The sequence below is a fragment of the Triturus cristatus genome, chromosome 5_1 (genome assembly GCF_964204655.1).
Source record: "Triturus cristatus chromosome 5_1, aTriCri1.1, whole genome shotgun sequence".
Lineage (NCBI taxonomy): Eukaryota > Metazoa > Chordata > Amphibia > Caudata > Salamandridae > Triturus > Triturus cristatus.
This window is the reverse complement of record NC_140587.1, coordinates 36,367,955-36,386,182: the sequence shown is the minus strand read 5'-3', so window position 1 is coordinate 36,386,182 and position 18,228 is coordinate 36,367,955. Positions and strand designations below refer to the sequence as shown.

The 18,228-nt window shown below is 52.7% G+C and overlaps 3 protein-coding genes and 1 pseudogene across 4 annotated transcripts; 1 reads left to right on the top strand and 3 right to left on the bottom strand.

Moving 5' to 3' along the window:
• Window positions 1-8,922: 8,922 nt before the first annotated feature.
• LOC146830054 (histone H4) lies at window positions 8,923-10,227 on the bottom strand. The gene has a single exon (XM_085604279.1). The coding sequence runs from the start codon at window positions 9,929-9,931 to the stop codon at window positions 9,620-9,622; it is 312 nt and encodes a 103-aa protein (XP_085460405.1). The 5' UTR covers window positions 9,932-10,227; the 3' UTR covers window positions 8,923-9,619.
• Window positions 10,228-11,245: 1,018 nt separating this feature from the next.
• LOC146830053 (histone H2B 1.2-like) lies at window positions 11,246-11,807 on the top strand (annotated as a pseudogene). The gene has a single exon (XR_014961352.1). The product of XR_014961352.1 is annotated as a histone H2B 1.2-like (transcript).
• Window positions 11,808-12,273: 466 nt separating this feature from the next.
• LOC146830052 (histone H3-like) lies at window positions 12,274-13,480 on the bottom strand. The gene has a single exon (XM_085604277.1). The coding sequence runs from the start codon at window positions 13,148-13,150 to the stop codon at window positions 12,464-12,466; it is 687 nt and encodes a 228-aa protein (XP_085460403.1). The 5' UTR covers window positions 13,151-13,480; the 3' UTR covers window positions 12,274-12,463.
• A 116-nt stretch (window positions 13,481-13,596) lies between these two features.
• On the bottom strand, window positions 13,597-14,524 carry LOC146830051 (histone H1.3-like). The gene has a single exon (XM_085604278.1). The coding sequence runs from the start codon at window positions 14,292-14,294 to the stop codon at window positions 13,644-13,646; it is 651 nt and encodes a 216-aa protein (XP_085460404.1). The 5' UTR covers window positions 14,295-14,524; the 3' UTR covers window positions 13,597-13,643.
• Window positions 14,525-18,228: the final 3,704 nt, after the last annotated feature.

The window sequence follows — 18,228 nt, the reverse complement described above, 5'->3', positions numbered from 1 at the left end:
AGTATCAGTAAAACTGGTGCCAGGAGGCTGGAAGTAGGCCCAAGGCCTTGCAGGCCTTATTCTGATACTGTAAAGCAGCTAAATACACTTTCCTGAGTATGTGAAGTGTTTTATGTTCACACTTCCATCCAGGGGTGAACCCTGAAATCTCACCCTGCGCGGAGCTCCATAACCCTGGGTAGAAGGTGCGACTTCATCCCCTTGAAGCCTAACACCTGCAAATGTCACAAGTATCAGTAAAACTGGTGCCAAGAGGCTGGAAGTAGGCCCAAGGCCTTGCAGGCCTTATTCTGATACTGTAAAGCAGCTAAATACACTTTCCTGAGTATGTGAAGTGTTTTATTCTCACACTTCCATCCAGGGGTGAACCCTGAAATCTCACCCTGCGCGGAGTTCCATAACCCTGGGTAGAAGGTGCAACTTCATCCCCTTGAAGCCTAACACCTGCAAATGTCACAAGTATCAGTAAAACTGGTGCCAGGAGGCTGGAAGTAGGCCCAATGCCTTGCAGGCCTTGTTCTGATACTGTAAAGGAGTTAAATACACTTTCCTGAGTATGAGAAGTGTTTTATTTTCACACCTCCAGCCAGGGGTGAACCCTGAAATCTTACCCTGCGCGGAGCTCCATAAACCTGGGTAGAAGGTGCGGCTTCATCCCCTTGAAGCCTAACACCTGCAAATGTCACAAGTATCAGTAAAACTGGTTCCAGGAGGCTGGAAGTAGGCCCAAGGCCTTGCAGGCCCTATTCTGATACTGTAAAGGAGCTAAATACACTTTCCTGAGTATGTGAAGTGTTTTATTTTCACACCTGCAGCCAGGGGTGAAGCCTGAAATCTTACCCTGCGCGGAGCTCCATGACCCTGGGTAGAAGGTGCGACTTCATCCCCTTGAAGCCGAACACCTGCAAATGTCACAAGTATCAGTAAAACTGGTGCCAGGAGGCTGGAAGTAGGCCCAAGGCCTTGCAGGCCTTATTCTGATACTGTAAAGCAGCTAAATACACTTTCCTGAGTATGTGAAGTGTTTTATGTTCACACTTCCATCCAGGGGTGAACCCTGAAATCTCACCCTGCGCGGAGCTCCATAACCCTGGGTAGAAGGTGCGACTTCATCCCCTTGAAGCCTAACACCTGCAAATGTCACAAGTATCAGTAAAACTGGTGCCAGGAGGCCGGAAGTAGGCCCAAGGCCTTGCAGGCCTTATTGTGATACTGTAAAGGAGTTAAATACACTTTCCTGAGTGTGTGAAGTGTTTTATTTTCACAGCTCAAGCCTGGGATGAACCCTGAAATCTCACCCTGCGCGGAGTTCCATAACCCTGGGTAGAAGGTGCGACTTCATCCCCTTGAAGCCTAACACCTACAAATGTCACAAGTATCAGTAAAACTGGTGCCAGGAGGCTGGAAGTAGGCCCAAGGCCTTGCAGGCCTTATTCTGATACTGTAAAGGAGCTAAATACACTTTCCTGAGTATGTGAAGTGTTTTGTTTTCACACCTGCAGCCAGGGGTGAAACCTGAAATCTTACCCTGGGCGGAGCTCCATAACCCTGGGTAGAAGGTGCGACTTCGTCCCCTTGAAGCCTAACACCTGCAAATGTCACAAGTATCAGTACAACTGGTGCCAGGAGGCTGGAAGTAGGCCCAAGGCCTTGCAGGCCTTTTTCTGATACTGTAAAGGGGTTAAATACACTTTACTGAGTATGTGAAGTGTTTTGTTTTCACACCTGCAGCCAGGGGTGAAACCTGAAATCGTATCCTGCGCGGAGCTCCATAACCCTGGGTAGAAGGTTTGACTTTGTTCCCTTGAAGCTTGACACCTCCAAGTGTCACAAGTATCAGTAAAACTGGTGCCTGGAGGCTGGAAACACACCCATGGCCTGGCAGGCCTTGTTCTGATACTGTAAAGGAGTTAAATACACTTTCCTGAGTATGTGAAGTGTTTTATTCTCACACTTCCATCCAGGGGTGAACCCTGAAATCTCACCCTGCGCGGAGTTCCATAATCCTGGGTAGAAGGTGCGACTTCATCCCCTTGAAGCCTAACACCTGCAAATGTCACAAGTATCAGTAAAACTGGTGCCAGGAGGCTGGAAGTAGGCCCAAGGCCTTGCAGGCCTTATTCTGATACTGTAAAGCAGCTAAATACACTTTCCTGAGTATGTGAAGTGTTTTATTCTCACACTTCCATCCAGGGGTGAACCCTGAAATCTCACCCTGCGCGGAGTTCCATAATGCTGGGTAGAAGGTGCGACTTCATCCCCTTGAAGCCTAACACCTGCAAATGTCACAAGTATCAGTAAAACTGGTGCCAGGAGGCTGGGAGTAGGCCCAAGGCCTTGCAGGCCTTATTCTGATACTGTAAAGGAGTTAAATACACTTTCCTGAGTGTGTGAAGTGTTTTATTTTCACTCCTCCAGCCTGGGGTGAAGCCTGAAATCTTACCCTGCGCGGAGCTCCATGACCCTGGGTAGAAGGTGCGACTTCATCCCCTTGAAGCCTAAGACCTGCAAATGTCACAAGTATCAGTAAAACTGGTGCCAGGAGGCTGGAAGTAGGCCCAAGGCCTTGCAGGCCTTATTCTGATACTGTAAAGCAGCTAAATACACTTTCCTGAGTATGTGAAGTGTTTTATTCTCACACTTCCATCCAGGGGTGAACCCTGAAATCTCACCCTGCACGGAGTTCCATAACCCTGGGTAGAAGGTGCGACTTCATCCCCTTGAAGCCTAACACCTGCAAATGTCACAACTTTCAGTAAAACTGGTGCCAGGAGGCTGGAAGTAGGCCCAAGGCCTTGCAGGCCTTATTCTGATACTGTAAATGAGTTAAATACACTTTCCTGAGTGTGTGAAGTGTTTTATTTTCAGTCCTCCAGCCAGGGGTGAAGCCTGAAATCTTACCCTGCGCGGAGCTCCATGACCCTGGGTAGAAGGTGCGACTTCATCCCCTTGAAGCCTAAGACCTGCAAATGTCACAAGTATCAGTAAAACTGGTGCCAGGAGGCTGGAAGTAGGCCCAAGGCCGTGCAGGCCTTATTCTGATACTGTAAAGCAGCTAAATACACTTTCCTGAGTATGTGAAGTGTTTTATTCTCACACTTCCATCCAGGGGTGAACCCTGAAATCTCACCCTGCGCGGAGTTCCATAACCCTGGGTAGAAGGTGCGACTTCATCCCCTTGAAGCCTAACACCTGCAAATGTCACAAGTATCAGTAAAACTGGTGCCAGGAGGCTGGAAGTAGGCCCAAGGCCTTGCAGGCCTTATTCTGATACTGTAAAGGAGTTAAATACACTTTCCTGAGTGTGTGAAGGGTTTTATTTTCACTCCTCCAGCCTGGGGTGAAGCTTGAAATCTTACCCTGCGCGGAGCTCCATGACCCTGGGTAGAAGGTGCGACTTCATCCCCTTGAAGCCTAACACCTGCAAATGTCACAAGTATCAGTAAAACTGGTGCCAGGAGGCTGGAAGTAGGCCCAAGGCCTTGCAGGCCTTATTCTGATGCTGTAAAGCAGCTAAATACACGTTCCTGAGTATGTGAAGTGTTTTATTCTCACACTTCCATCCAGGGGTGAACCCTGAAATCTCACCCTGCGCGGAGTTCCATAACCCTGGGTAGAAGGTGCGACTTCATCCCCTTGAAGCCTAACACCTGCAAATGTCACAAGTATCAGTAAAACTGGTGCCAGGAGGCTGGAAGTAGGCCCAAGGCCTTGCAGGCCTTATTCTGATACTGTAAAGGAGTTAAATACACTTTCCTGAGTGTGTGAAGGGTTTTATTTTCACTCCTCCAGCCTGGGGTGAAGCCTGAAATCTTACCCTGCGCGGAGCTCCATGACCCTGGGTAGAAGGTGCGACTTCATCCCCTTGAAGCCTAACACCTACAAATGTCACAAGTATCAGTAAAACTGGTGCCAGGATGCTGGAAGTAGGCCCAAGGCCTTGCAGGCCTTATTCTGATACTGTAAAGTAGCTAAATACACTTTCCTGAGTATGTGAAGTGTTTTATTTTCACAGCTCAAGCCTGGGGTGGTCCCTGAAATCTTACCCTGCGTGGAGCTCCATGACCCTGGGCAGAAGGTGCGACTTCATGCCCTTGAAGCCTAACACCTACAAATGTCACAAGTATCAGTAAAACTGGTGCCAGGAGGCTGGAAGTAGGCCCAAGGCCTTGCAGGCCTTATTCTGATACTGTAAAGGAGTTAAATACACTTTCCTGAGTGTGTGAAGTGTTTTATTTTCACTCCTCCAGCCTGGGGTGAACCCTGAAATCTTACCCTGCGCGGAGCTCCATGACCCTGGGTAGAAGGTGCGACTTCATGCCCTTGAAGCCTAACACCTACAAATGTCACAAGTATCAGTAAAACTGGTGCCAGGAGGCTGGAAGTAGGCCCAAGGCCTTGCAGGCCTTATTCTGATACTGTAAAGTAGCTAAATACACTTTCCTGAGTATTTGAAGTGTTTTATGTTCACACTTCCATCCAGGGGTGAACCCTGAAATCTCACCCTGCGCGGAGTTCCATAACCCTGGGTAGAAGGTGCGACTTCATCCCCTTGAAGCCTAACACCTGCAAATGTCACAAGTATCAGTAAAACTGGTGCCAGGAGGCTGGAAGTAGGCCCAAGGCCTTGCAGGCCTTATTCTGATACTGTAAAGCAGCTAAATACACTTTCCTGAGTATGTGAAGTGTTTTATGTTCACACTTCCATCCAGGGGTGAACCCTGAAATCTCACCCTGCGCGGAGTTCCATAACCCTGGGTAGAAGGTGCGACTTCATCCCCTTGAAGCCTAACACCTGCAAATGTCACAAGTATCAGTAAAACTGGTGCCAGGAGGCTGGAAGTAGGCCCAAGGCCTTGCAGGCCTTATTCTGATACTGTAAAGGAGTTAAATACACTTTCCTGAGTGTGTGAAGTGTTTTATTTTCACCCCTCCAGCCTGGGGTGAAGCCTGAAATCTTACCCTGCGCGGAGCTCCATGACCCTGGGTAGAAGGTGCGACTTCATCCCCTTGATGCCTAACACCTGCAAATGTCACAAGTATCAGTAAAACTGGTGCCAGGAGGCTGGAAGTAGGCCCAAGGCCTTGCAGGCCTTATTCTGATACTGTAAAGCAGCTAAATACACTTTCCCGAGTATGTGAAGTGTTTTATGTTCACACTTCCATCCAGGGGTGAACCCTGAAATCTCACCCTGCGCGGAGCTCCATAACCCTGGGTAGAAGGTGCGACTTCATCCCCTTGAAGCCTAACACCTGCAAATGTCACAAGTATCAGTAAAACTGGTGCCAAGAGGCTGGAAGTAGGCCCAAGGCCTTGCAGGCCTTATTCTGATACTGTAAAGCAGCTAAATACACTTTCCTGAGTATGTGAAGTGTTTTATTCTCACACTTCCATCCAGGGGTGAACCCTGAAATCTCACCCTGCGCGGAGTTCCATAACCAGGGGTAGAAGGTGCAACTTCATCCCCTTGAAGCCTAACACCTGCAAATGTCACAAGTATCAGTAAAACTGGTGCCAGGAGGCTGGAAGTAGGCCCAGGGCCTTGCAGGCCTTGTTCTGATACTGTAAAGGAGTTAAATACACTTTCCTGAGTATGAGAAGTGTTTTATTTTCACACCTCCAGCCAGGGGTGAACCCTGAAATCTTACCCTGCGCGGAGCTCCATAAACCTGGGTAGAAGGTGCGGCTTCATCCCCTTGAAGCCTAACACCTGCAAATGTCACAAGTATCAGTAAAACTGGTTCCAGGAGGCTGGAAGTAGGCCCAAGGCCTTGCAGGCCCTATTCTGATACTGTAAAGGAGCTAAATACACTTTCCTGAGTATGTGAAGTGTTTTATTTTCACACCTGCAGCCAGGGGTGAAGCCTGAAATCTTACCCTGCGCGGAGCTCCATGACCCTGGGTAGAAGGTGCGACTTCATCCCCTTGAAGCCGAACACCTGCATATGTCACAAGTATCAGTAAAACTGGTGCCAGGAGGCTGGAAGTAGGCCCAAGGCCTTGCAGGCCTTATTCTGATACTGTAAAGCAGCTAAATACACTTTCCTGAGTATGTGAAGTGTTTTATGTTCACACTTCCATCCAGGGGTGAACCCTGAAATCTCACCCTGCGCGGAGCTCCATAACCCTGGGTAGAAGGTGCGACTTCATCCCCTTGAAGCCTAACACCTGCAAATGTCACAAGTATCAGTAAAACTGGTGCCAAGAGGCTGGAAGTAGGCCCAAGGCCTTGCAGGCCTTATTCTGATACTGTAAAGCAGCTAAATATACTTTCCTGAGTATGTGAAGTGTTTTATTCTCACACTTCCATCCAGGGGTGAACCCTGAAATCTCACCCTGCGCGGAGTTCCATAACCCTGGGTAGAAGGTGCAACTTCATCCCCTTGAAGCCTAACACCTGCAAATGTCACAAGTATCAGTAAAACTGGTTCCAGGAGGCTGGAAGTAGGCCCAAGGCCTTGCAGGCCCTATTCTGATACTGTAAAGGAGCTAAATACACTTTCCTGAGTATGTGAAGTGTTTTATTTTCACACCTGCAGCCAGGGGTGAAGCCTGAAATCTTACCCTGCGCGGAGCTCCATGACCCTGGGTAGAAGGTGCGACTTCATCCCCTTGAAGCCGAACACCTGCAAATGTCACAAGTATCAGTAAAACTGGTGCCAGGAGGCTGGAAGTAGGCCCAAGGCCTTGCAGGCCTTATTCTGATACTGTAAAGGAGTTAAATACACTTTCCTGAGTGTGTGAAGTGTTTTATTTTCACTCCTCCAGCCTGGGGTGAAGCCTGAAATCTTACCCTGCGCGGAGCTCCATGACCCTGGGTAGAAGGTGCGACTTCATCCCCTTGATGCCTAACACCTGCAAATGTCACAAGTATCAGTAAAACTGGTGCCAGGAGGCTGGAAGTAGGCCCAAGGCCTTGCAGGCCTTATTCTGATACTGTAAAGGAGTTAAATAAACTTTCCTGAGCATGTGAAGTGTTTTATTTTCTCACCTCCAGCCAAGGGGTGAACCCTGACATCGCACCCTGCGCAGAGCTCCATAACCCTGGGTAGAAGGTGCGACTTCATCCCCTTGAAGCCTAACACCTTTAAATGTCACAAGTATCAGTAAAACTGGTGCCAGGAGGCTGGAAACACACCCAAGGCCTTGCAGGCCCTATTCTGATACTGTAAAGCAGCTAAATACACTTTCCTGAGTATGTGAAGTGTTTTATGTTCACACTTCCATCCAGGGGTGAACCCTGAAATCTCACCCTGCGCGGAGTTCCATAACCCTGGGTGGAAGGTGCGACTTCATCCCCTTGAAGCATGACATCTCCCAGTGTCACAAGTATCAGTACAACTGGTGCCTTGAGGCTGGAAACATACCCACGGCCTTGCAGGCCTTGTTCTGATACTGTAAATGAGTGAAATAAACTTTCCTGAGCATGTGAAGTGTTTTATTTTCTCACCTCCAGCCAAGGGGTGAACCCTGACATCGCACCCTGCGCAGAGCTCCATAACCCTGGGTAGAAGGTGCGACTTCATCCCCTTGAAGCCTTACACCTTTAAATGTCACAAGTATCAGTAAAACTGGTGCCAGGAGGCTGGAAACACACCCAAGGCCTTGCAGGCCCTATTCTGATACTGTAAAGCAGCTAAATACACTTTCCTGAGTATGTGAAGTGTTTTATGTTCACACTTCCATCCAGGGGTGAACCCTGAAATCTCACCCTGCGCGGAGTTCCATAACCCTGGGTGGAAGGTGCGACTTCATCCCCTTGAAGCCTAACACCTGCAAATGTCACAAGTATCAGTAAAACTGGTTCCAGGAGGCTGGAAGTAGGCCCAAGGCCTTGCAGGCCTTATTCTGATACTGTAAAGCAGCTAAATACACTTTCCTGAGTATGTGAAGTGTTTTATCTTCACAGCTCAAGCCTGGGGTGAACCCTGAAATCTTATCCTGCGCGGAGCTCCATGACCCTGGGTAGAAGGTGCGACTTCATCCCCTTGAAGCATGACATCTCCCAGTGTCACAAGTATCAGTACAACTGGTGCCTTGAGGCTGGAAACATACCCAAGGCCTTGCAGGCCTTGTTCTGATACTGTAAATGAGTGAAATAAACTTTCCTGAGCATGTGAAGTGTTTTATTTTCACACCTCCAGCCAGGGGCGAAACCTGAAATCTTACCCTGCGCGGAGCTCCATAGCCCTGGGTAGAAGGAGATACTGTGTCCCCTTAAACCTGTAAATTTCAAAATGTCATATAAAGAATAAAACAAGCGCCTGGAGGCTAGAAATGGGCCCGAGACACTGAAGTCTTGGATCTGATAATGTAAAGGGCTTTGTGTACCTTTTGAGTGAAGTTTTTTTTCCCACCTCCATCCGAGGGGTAAATCCTGAAATATTACCCCAATCGAAGCTCCATAGCCCTGGGTTGAAAAAGTGACTTTGTTCCCTTGGACCTAAAATTTTAGTACATTTTTGTTATTTTTTTATTAAACATTGTTAAAGGGATGACTGGAGGCTAATAAAATGGACCAGATACTGTGAAGGACTTTATTTCATTTTTGGGCGAAAAAAAAAATATTTAAAAAATATGTATGTATTATATTATTATTGCAATTTTTTTTTTTTTTTTTTTTTTTTGTGGGCCTATCTCTGGCTAAGGGGGAAAACCTGAAATGTTACCCGAAGCGGAGCTCCATTGCCCTGGGTAAAAGTAGTGCCATGGTCCCCTTGAACCAAAATAATAAATAAATAAATAAAAGTACTAAAACAGGTGCTTAAAGGCCCCGAAATCGGTCACGATCGTTCACAAAAAAAAATTAGGATCCCACACCCCATGGGCCTGCATGGGAACTCTATCTTACCGACTATTAAGCCCCCACGAAGTGGGGGCTTACAGCGCCCGAGTGGGAGACAAAAGTTAGAGTTAGCGCGGCCGTTCCGCCGCCCGGCCATCTGGTCGCGCAACCCGGCGACCAGATGGCCGGCGGCGCGCCCGGCGCCGCCAACTCTACCCTTTGTCCCTCATCCGTGTTCTGTAAGCCCCCACTACGTGGGGGCTTAATAGTCGAGGGGAATGGCCGGCACTGAGCTGGGCCGGGCCAAACTCGCCTTGGGTCCCCAGTCCAGGGATCCAGGATGGCGGGCCCCCGGGCCGGGCTATACCCGCCTTATGTCCCCAGTGCAAGGCTCCAGGATGGCGGGCCCCTGGGCCCGGCTATACCCGCCTTATCTCCCCAGTACAAGGCTCCAGGATGGCGGGCCCCTGGGCCGGGCTATACCCGCCTTAGGTCGCCAGTACAAGGCTCCAGGATGGCGGGCCCCTGGGCCGGGCTATACCCGCCTTAGGTCGCCAGTACAGGGCATCAGGACCCCCGTGGGCTGGACTGGGATGAACGCGCCCCTGGACCCCCCCATGCCGGGGCTCCAGGAAGGCGCCCTGGCCCCGGGACAGTGCCTTGCATTGCAGCGAAATCCCCCTGGTGCCCCCCCCTCACCCGACCGGCTGTGGGCCTAGAAAGCAGCCCTGCGGGAACCCTAGCGCATAGACACAGCTCTCCCATGACATCGTGGTCGGCTCTTAAAAGAGCCTTTGGGTTGTGGTGTTTTTCTCCGTGGGCAAGCCGAGTGTTTAACCGCCGAATCCGTAGAGGGTGCGGCCCTGGCGCTTCAGGGCGTAGACCACATCCATGGCGGTGACGGTCTTCCTCTTGGCGTGCTCGGTGTAGGTGACGGCGTCCCGGATCACGTTCTCCAGGAAAACCTTCAGCACCCCGCGGGTCTCCTCGTAGATGAGGCCGGAGATGCGCTTGACCCCGCCACGGCGCGCCAGGCGGCGGATGGCCGGCTTGGTGATGCCCTGGATGTTGTCCCGGAGCACCTTGCGGTGCCTCTTGGCGCCGCCTTTGCCGAGCCCCTTCCCTCCTTTGCCGCGTCCAGACATGTTCTCCTGTCGGTGCTGTGACTGAGCAGAACTGAGGGCGAGGCCAGCGGCGGCTGCTTATATAGAGGAGCTGCGGCGGACCAGCTAGGGCGCATCAAGCCGCCCACGTGACTGAACGGAAGGCGAGAGGGAGCCCGGCCCCGGCAGGGAGCGGCCGTTGCCGTTTGAAAAAGAGCGCGCTCCCAGCCGCCTCTTTGTCGTGGGCTCAGCAGCTGCCGCCGGGGCACGGATCACAGTCAAGCACACACACACGCCTCCCTTCCCGGCCCCCACTCGTCACCGCGGCCCGCCTAACCCTGGCGCTCGGTGCCCGTTCCCACTATGAACATAAGGCTCTGAAATGCTCTAATGGAGCCATCACATTAACGGCCTCACCGGCACCACCCCGCTGTGTGCGGCCGCCTGCAACCCCGTAACACTGTCCACATGTCACGCCCGGTTGTGGCAAGTCTGTAATCTGCCCCTATAAAAATTTATTTTTTTTAACAAAAACATTATTGTCGGCCTCAAGCTAGGTTTTGGGACGGGGGTGACATTTATGTGTACGTCAGAGGGCTTGGGCATGCCCTCCTATGTAGCGACGGTGCGGGCGCTGCCGCAACTATGAAGCCGCCAGAGTAACATCTTGGCACGGACACGCTCTTTGATGGAGTCTGTGGTTGGCCCTGAAAAGAGCCTTTGTGTTTAGGGTGTGTTTCCACGGTGGTCTGCGGGCCTTTACTTGCTTGCTTTGCCCCCTGCCTTGTGGCTCTCGGTTTTCTTGGGCAGCAGCACGGCCTGGATGTTGGGCAGGACTCCTCCCTGGGCGATGGTGACTCGGCCCAGCAGCTTGTTCAGCTCCTCGTCGTTGCGGATGGCCAGCTGGAGGTGTCTGGGGATGATGCGGGTCTTCTTGTTGTCCCGGGCCGCGTTGCCGGCCAGCTCCAGGATCTCAGCGGTCAGGTACTCCAGGACTGCAGCCAGATAGACTGGGGCACCGGCGCCCACCCTCTCGGCGTAGCTTCCCTTCCGGAGCAGCCTGTGCACACGGCCCACGGGGAACTGGAGCCCGGCTCTTGAAGAGCGTGTCTTGGCCTTAGCGCGGGCCTTTCCTCCTTGCTTTCCGCGTCCAGACATGGCGATCGATGCAGGGGCTCACTCACACAACAGAGAGAATGATACTGCTGTTCTGCGGGACTCCGGCGATATAAAGACTTCGGGTGCGTCTGATTGGTTGACAGCTAGGCGCTGATAGTACTTCTCATTGGAGGGAGGAGGGCTTCTGTTTCACCAATCAGAGTCCCAGAACCGCAGTACACTAGGAGGTGGGGGGCTTGCCTTTGCCTGCCAATGAGAAGGGAGAGCAGAGAAGCAGCTACTTTACACGCCCAGCCTATAAATACAAGTGCCGGGCACGTCTGCCTTATTTCTCTCGGCTCCACAGGAAGCGGTGCAGATTGTCGACCATGCCTGAACCAGCCAAGTCCGCGCCGGCTCCCAAGAAGGGCTCCAAGAAAGCGCTCTCCAAGCCGCCCAAGAAGGACGGGAAGAAGCGCAAGAGGAGCAGGAAGGAAAGCTATGCCATCTACATTTACAAAGTGATGAAGCAGGTGCACCCGGACACCGGCATCTCCTCCAAGGCCATGGGCATCATGAACTCCTTCGTGAACGACATCTTCGAGCGCATCGCCGGGGAAGCTTCCCGCCTGGCCCACTACAACTCGCGGCGCACCATCACCTCCCGGGAGATCCAGACCGCAGTGCGTCTGCTGCTGCCCGGAGAGCTGGCCAAGCACGCCGTGTCCGAGGGCACCAAGGCCGTCACCAAGTACACCAGCGCCAAGTAAGGCTTCGAGGCGTATCCCCAACGAACACAACGGCTCTTTTAAGGGCCACTCACGTCCTCCCCTAAGAGCTAATGTGCTTCATTTATGACCGGAGAAAAAAGTGTTTTAAACGGTAATTTTGAGCGCACAAGACCTGCTTTCACGGGGCTTGCTGCAGACCGAGGGACGATGGAGCGGGCAACCCGTTTTAATAAACATGTTTATATGAATGAGCCCTCTTTGGGACCAAGTGTCACACAAGCTCTGTAATGTAACGGTGACGTTAAATAAAGCCCGCGCGGAACTCGCACGGTTGCCCCCGGGCTTATTGTTTTCCATGTTTCGGGTGACCAGTTTTAAGTGTGTGCGTGGGGCCACGTTCTGTTTGTACTGTAAGACCAAGGGCAACGGCTCCCGAAATCGGAGACATGAACCCGATGTACCGGGAGCACAGATGCCCCACAGCGCTGGCTTGTGACCAGCGGATCCCAACACGACCCTCTACCCAAACAAAGCTCTTTATTAATTGAAGAGGTGGCCGTGCACTGTGAACACGGAGTGCCCTGGTCACCCAGTGCCGGTATAAGTTACCCAGTACTCGTGGTACTCCCAGCCAACCCACCCTAACCTGTAGAACATGCCATGGCAGACAAGAGAAGCTCGTAGGTGACAGGGTGGTGGCCCTTAAAAGAGCCGTTGTGGTGGTTGATCGGGTCGGTGTGCCTCCTTAGGCCCTCTCGCCTCGGATACGACGGGCCAGCTGGATGTCCTTGGGCATGATGGTCACCCTCTTGGCGTGGATGGCGCACAGGTTGGTGTCCTCGAAGAGCCCGACCAGGTAGGCCTCGCTGGCCTCTTGCAGGGCCATGACGGCGGAGCTCTGGAAGCGCAGGTCGGTCTTGAAGTCCTGGGCGATCTCCCTCACCAAGCGCTGGAACGGCAGCTTGCGGATGAGGAGCTCGGTGGACTTCTGGTAGCGGCGGATCTCGCGGAGAGCCACGGTGCCCGGTCGGTAGCGGTGAGGCTTCTTGACGCCGCCGGTGGCAGGCGCGCTCTTGCGGGCAGCCTTGGTGGCCAGCTGCTTGCGAGGCGCTTTGCCGCCGGTGGACTTGCGGGCTGTCTGCTTGGTGCGGGCCATGGCGGGAGCGGTCTCTTTCAACGACGAGCGAGGAAGAATGGCGTTCAAGCAGGCAAGAGCCCTATTTATGCACTCGAAGACGGAGGGCTGCTCTGGTTGGCTGAAGCTCCCGCCCCACGTTCGAAAATAGCCCGCGGTGTGCAACGATTGGCTACTCAACCTGAGGCTGCAGACTGTCTCTCCAATGAGCTGTGGAGAAAAGGGAACCCTCCGGATTGGATGATGTACGTTGGAGCCGAAGCCGGCGCTTCGGTCAGCCTTTGTCTCAGTGTCCATCCATTCATTTGTAGTCACAAGAACCCCTCGCCCCCCTTCTCGACCCTGGTCAACTGGGCGAGGAGCCCAGGATGTTATAAGTGTACCGCCCTTGGTCACCCTGGAACACGCCGCCGTTCACTGCGCTCGATTTCACTTTCACAATCGTCTGCTTTATGCAGACACCACTTCGAGTCTGCCCGGTTACAGTGAAAGCACCAAGGCACACGTTATCTCACATTTATTATGAACTGAGGTCTAATAACTCCCAGACCCCCTTCTTTCTTTGTTATAAAGATTCCAATCCACGCAACACCAAAAGAGCCTTTCATATGACCAAGATCACACACGGCACTCGCGTGCGGAAAGGCGCGCTATGGATTTACTGTGCCGTTTATTATCATAGAGAAGGGTGCACGCGGGGTGCAAGGGTGGGGACGAACAAGCTCTCTTCTGGACCGGGTGGATGGCTCTTAAAAGAGCCGTTGTGTTTGCAGTGTCTCGGTGCAAGCCCTTACTTCTTCTTGGGCGCTGCCTTCTTGGGCTTGGCTGCTTTGGGCTTGGCTGCCTTGGGTTTGACTACCTTGGCAGGGCTTTTCTTGGCCACTTTGGGCTTCGCCGCCTTGGCTTTCGCTGGGCTCTTGGCAGCCTTCTTGGCGGGGGCAGCCTTGGGCTTCTTGGGGCTCTTTGCTGCCGCTGGCTTCTTGACCTTCTTCGGGCTCTTCTTGACCCCCGCGGGAGCCTTTTTGGGCTTCTTGGCGGCTGGGGCAGCTTTCTTGGCCGCTGGTTTCTTGGTCTTGGCGGCCGCCTTCTTGGCCGCCTTCTTGCCCTCCAGCTGCTTCTTGTTCACCTTGAAGGATCCGGAGGCCCCGGTGCCCTTCAGCTGGGCCAGGGCGCCTTTGCTGACCAGGCTCTTGACGGAGGCCTTGACCCGGCTCTTGTTCTTGTCCACATCGTAGCCCTCGGCGACCAGCCCCTTCTTCATGGCCGACAGGGAGACTCCCTTCCTCTCGGCAGAGGCGGTCACCACCTTCAGGATCAGATCGGCCACGCTGGGGCCGGAAGGCTTCTTGGCCTTCGAGGCCCCCGCTGTCTTCTTCTGCTGCTTTTTCTTGGGGGCGACCTCAGCGGGAGGCGCCGCGGCGGCTGGAGCGGTTTCGGCCATTGTAATGCGAGTCTCGGCGCGGGCGCTGTCACTGAAAAGAAATGTCCCTCCCAGACCCGAGCCCCGTGATTATATACAGGGAGGAGCCGGCCTCTGATTGGTCCCGAGCAGACAGGGCTGTGCGAGGCACACTCGGCTCTCTGCTCCCAGCTGACTTTTGTGTTTCCTACCTTCGGATTATCCACGTTTTAAAACACAATCAGTTAAACACGCGCTTCCACGCATACATGACCAGGAGCCCAGCTTCGGCCCTCTCCCGCGCCTGCCCCCGTTTCGGATCCACCCCTCGTCCCTGGCTTGTGATCCGCGGGGAGACTCGGCGCTCCCCCGACGGCGGGCGCCTCCATGCCTGAAATCCCGGGCTCCGGGCCCCTTTTCCCCGGTCCACTCTCGACTCCTGCGGCCGGGAGCGGCGGCCCGCGGGAGGGAGGGGGCTCCTGCAGGGAGCGGGCCCTGTGGCGTCACAGTGGGGCTGCGGGGGCCGCGGGGAGCGCGTTCTGGAACGGGCCAAAGTAACACAGGGCTCCGCCGGCCGAGCGCGGGGTGGAAACAATGCCAGGGAGCCCCCGGCCCGGGGGCCAGGGGGCCCTCCCCGCGCGCCTGCACCCTCGGCTGTGGCACCCTCGGCTCGGGGCTTACAAGCAGCGGGGCACGGCCCTGGCTCCAGCCTCGCACGCATCACCAGGCGGCCGTGTGCTGGCAGCTTCACATGCAGGCAGAGGGCATTCACTGCCGAGCGCCGAGCCAGACTCAATACAATAAATACACAGTGACACAATGAAGGAAGGCGGCCGAGTTAGGCCTACATGTTTAAAGACACCCCAAGTGAGAGCAGAGGGTGTGAATGCACCTGAAATGGTGACCCCAGTACCGGCATGGAGGCACTCTGCTGAGCTGATTTTTACAGCTGGAGCTAGGTGTACGTCTGAGGTGACATCTGTAGACAGAGTGAGTTACTGTATGTCAGACGCTGAGCCTATGACCGGGGGAGGCCCACTGCGGAACTGAATAGTACAGTACAGAGTGAGGCCTGTGACTACCACTGTTCTACTCAGCCCTATCGCCGGAGTGGGGACCACTCCTGAATCCAATGGTATGTCACGAGGGAGACCTGAGACCAGAAATCATATTCTGCGCCCTGTAGCCTGATCGAGGCCTGCTGCTAATTTGGATGGAGGTAGGGGAAGGAAACAAAACACTTCCCATAGTCCAGAACGTACATGAACACCATTCACAGTATCATATCTTAGCCTTCAGGATCTCCGGCCCATCCCTAGCTTCCAGGTACATGTTTTAGTAAAATGTGTGACATTTGGAGGTTTACAGCTTAAAGGGGATGAAGTCGCACCTTCTACCCAGGGTTATGGAGCTCCGCGCAGGGTGAGATTTCAGGGTTCACCCCTGGCTGGAGGTGTGAAAACAAAACAATCCACATAGTCACACCTCCAGCCAGGGGTGAACCCTGAAATCTCACCCTGCGCGGAGTTCCATAACCCTGGGTAGAAGGTGCGACTTCATCCCCTTGAAGCCTAACACCTACAAATGTCACAAGTATCAGTAAAACTGGTGCCAGGAGGCTGGAAGTAGGCCCAAGGCCTTGCAGGCCTTATTCTGATACTGTAAAGGAGCTAAATACACTTTCCTGAGTATGTGAAGTGTTTTGTTTTCACACCTGCAGCCAGGGGTGAAACCTGAAATCTTACCCTGGGCGGAGCTCCATAACCCTGGGTAGAAGGTGCGACTTCGTCCCCTTGAAGCCTAACACCTGCAAATGTCACAAGTATCAGTACAACTGGTGCCAGGAGGCTGGAAGTAGGCCCAAGGCCTTGCAGGCCTTTTTCTGATACTGTAAAGGGGTTAAATACACTTTACTGAGTATGTGAAGTGTTTTGTTTTCACACCTGCAGCCAGGGGTGAAACCTGAAATCGTATCCTGCGCGGAGCTCCATAACCCTGGGTAGAAGGTTTGACTTTGTTCCCTTGAAGCTTGACACCTCCAAGTGTCACAAGTATCAGTAAAACTGGTGCCTGGAGGCTGGAAACACACCCATGGCCTGGCAGGCCTTGTTCTGATACTGTAAAGGAGTTAAATACACTTTCCTGAGTATGTGAAGTGTTTTATTCTCACACTTCCATCCAGGGGTGAACCCTGAAATCTCACCCTGCGCGGAGTTCCATAACCCTGGGTAGAAGGTGCGACTTCATCCCCTTGAAGCCTAACACCTGCAAATGTCACAAGTATCAGTAAAACTGGTGCCAGGAGGCTGGAAGTAGGCCCAAGGCCTTGCAGGCCTTATTCTGATACTGTAAAGCAGCTAAATACACTTTCCTGAGTATGTGAAGTGTTTTATTCTCACACTTCCATCCAGGGGTGAACCCTGAAATCTCACCCTGCGCGGAGTTCCATAATGCTGGGTAGAAGGTGCGACTTCATCCCCTTGAAGCCTAACACCTGCAAATGTCACAAGTATCAGTAAAACTGGTGCCAGGAGGCTGGGAGTAGGCCCAAGGCCTTGCAGGCCTTATTCTGATACTGTAAAGGAGTTAAATACACTTTCCTGAGTGTGTGAAGTGTTTTATTTTCACTCCTCCAGCCTGGGGTGAAGCCTGAAATCTTACCCTGCGCGGAGCTCCATGACCCTGGGTAGAAGGTGCGACTTCATCCCCTTGAAGCCTAAGACCTGCAAATGTCACAAGTATCAGTAAAACTGGTGCCAGGAGGCTGGAAGTAGGCCCAAGGCCTTGCAGGCCTTATTCTGATACTGTAAAGCAGCTAAATACACTTTCCTGAGTATGTGAAGTGTTTTATTCTCACACTTCCATCCAGGGGTGAACCCTGAAATCTCACCCTGCACGGAGTTCCATAACCCTGGGTAGAAGGTGCGACTTCATCCCCTTGAAGCCTAACACCTGCAAATGTCACAACTTTCAGTAAAACTGGTGCCAGGAGGCTGGAAGTAGGCCCAAGGCCTTGCAGGCCTTATTCTGATACTGTAAATGAGTTAAATACACTTTCCTGAGTGTGTGAAGTGTTTTATTTTCAGTCCTCCAGCCAGGGGTGAAGCCTGAAATCTTACCCTGCGCGGAGCTCCATGACCCTGGGTAGAAGGTGCGACTTCATCCCCTTGAAGCCTAACACCTGCAAATGTCACAAGTATCAGTAAAACTGGTGCCAGGAGGCTGGAAGTAGGCCCAAGGCCTTGCAGGCCTTATTCTGATACTGTAAAGGAGTTAAATACACTTTCCTGAGTGTGTGAAGTGTTTTATTTTCACTCCTCCAGCCTGGGGTGAAGCCTGAAATCTTACCCTGCGCGGAGCTCCATGACCCTGGGTAGAAGGTGCGACTTCATCCCCTTGAAGCCTAAGACCTGCAAATGTCACAAGTATCAGTAAAACTGGTGCCAGGAGGCTGGAAGTAGGCCCAAGGCCGTGCAGGCCTTATTCTGATACTGTAAAGCAGCTAAATACACTTTCCTGAGTATGTGAAGTGTTTTATTCTCACACTTCCATCCAGGGGTGAACCCTGAAATCTCACCCTGCGCGGAGTTCCATAACCCTGGGTAGAAGGTGCGACTTCATCCCCTTGAAGCCTAACACCTGCAAATGTCACAAGTATCAGTAAAACTGGTGCCAGGAGGCTGGAAGTAGGCCCAAGGCCTTGCAGGCCTTATTCTGATACTGTAAAGGAGTTAAATACACTTTCCTGAGTGTGTGAAGGGTTTTATTTTCACTCCTCCAGCCTGGGGTGAAGCTTGAAATCTTACCCTGCGCGGAGCTCCATGACCCTGGGTAGAAGGTGCGACTTCATCCCCTTGAAGCCTAACACCTGCAAATGTCACAAGTATCAGTAAAACTGGTGCCAGGAGGCCGGAAGTAGGCCCAAGGCCTTGCAGGCCTTATTCTGATGCTGTAAAGCAGCTAAATACACGTTCCT

What these genes read in the sequence shown, in the direction of transcription:
- LOC146830051 (XM_085604278.1), bottom strand. Translation starts at nt 14,294, where the DNA reads ATGGCCGAAACCGCTCCAGCCGCCGCGGCGCCTCCCGCTGAGGTCGCC.
- LOC146830052 (XM_085604277.1), bottom strand. Translation starts at nt 13,150, where the DNA reads ATGGACACTGAGACAAAGGCTGACCGAAGCGCCGGCTTCGGCTCCAAC.
- LOC146830054 (XM_085604279.1), bottom strand. Translation starts at nt 9,931, where the DNA reads ATGTCTGGACGCGGCAAAGGAGGGAAGGGGCTCGGCAAAGGCGGCGCC.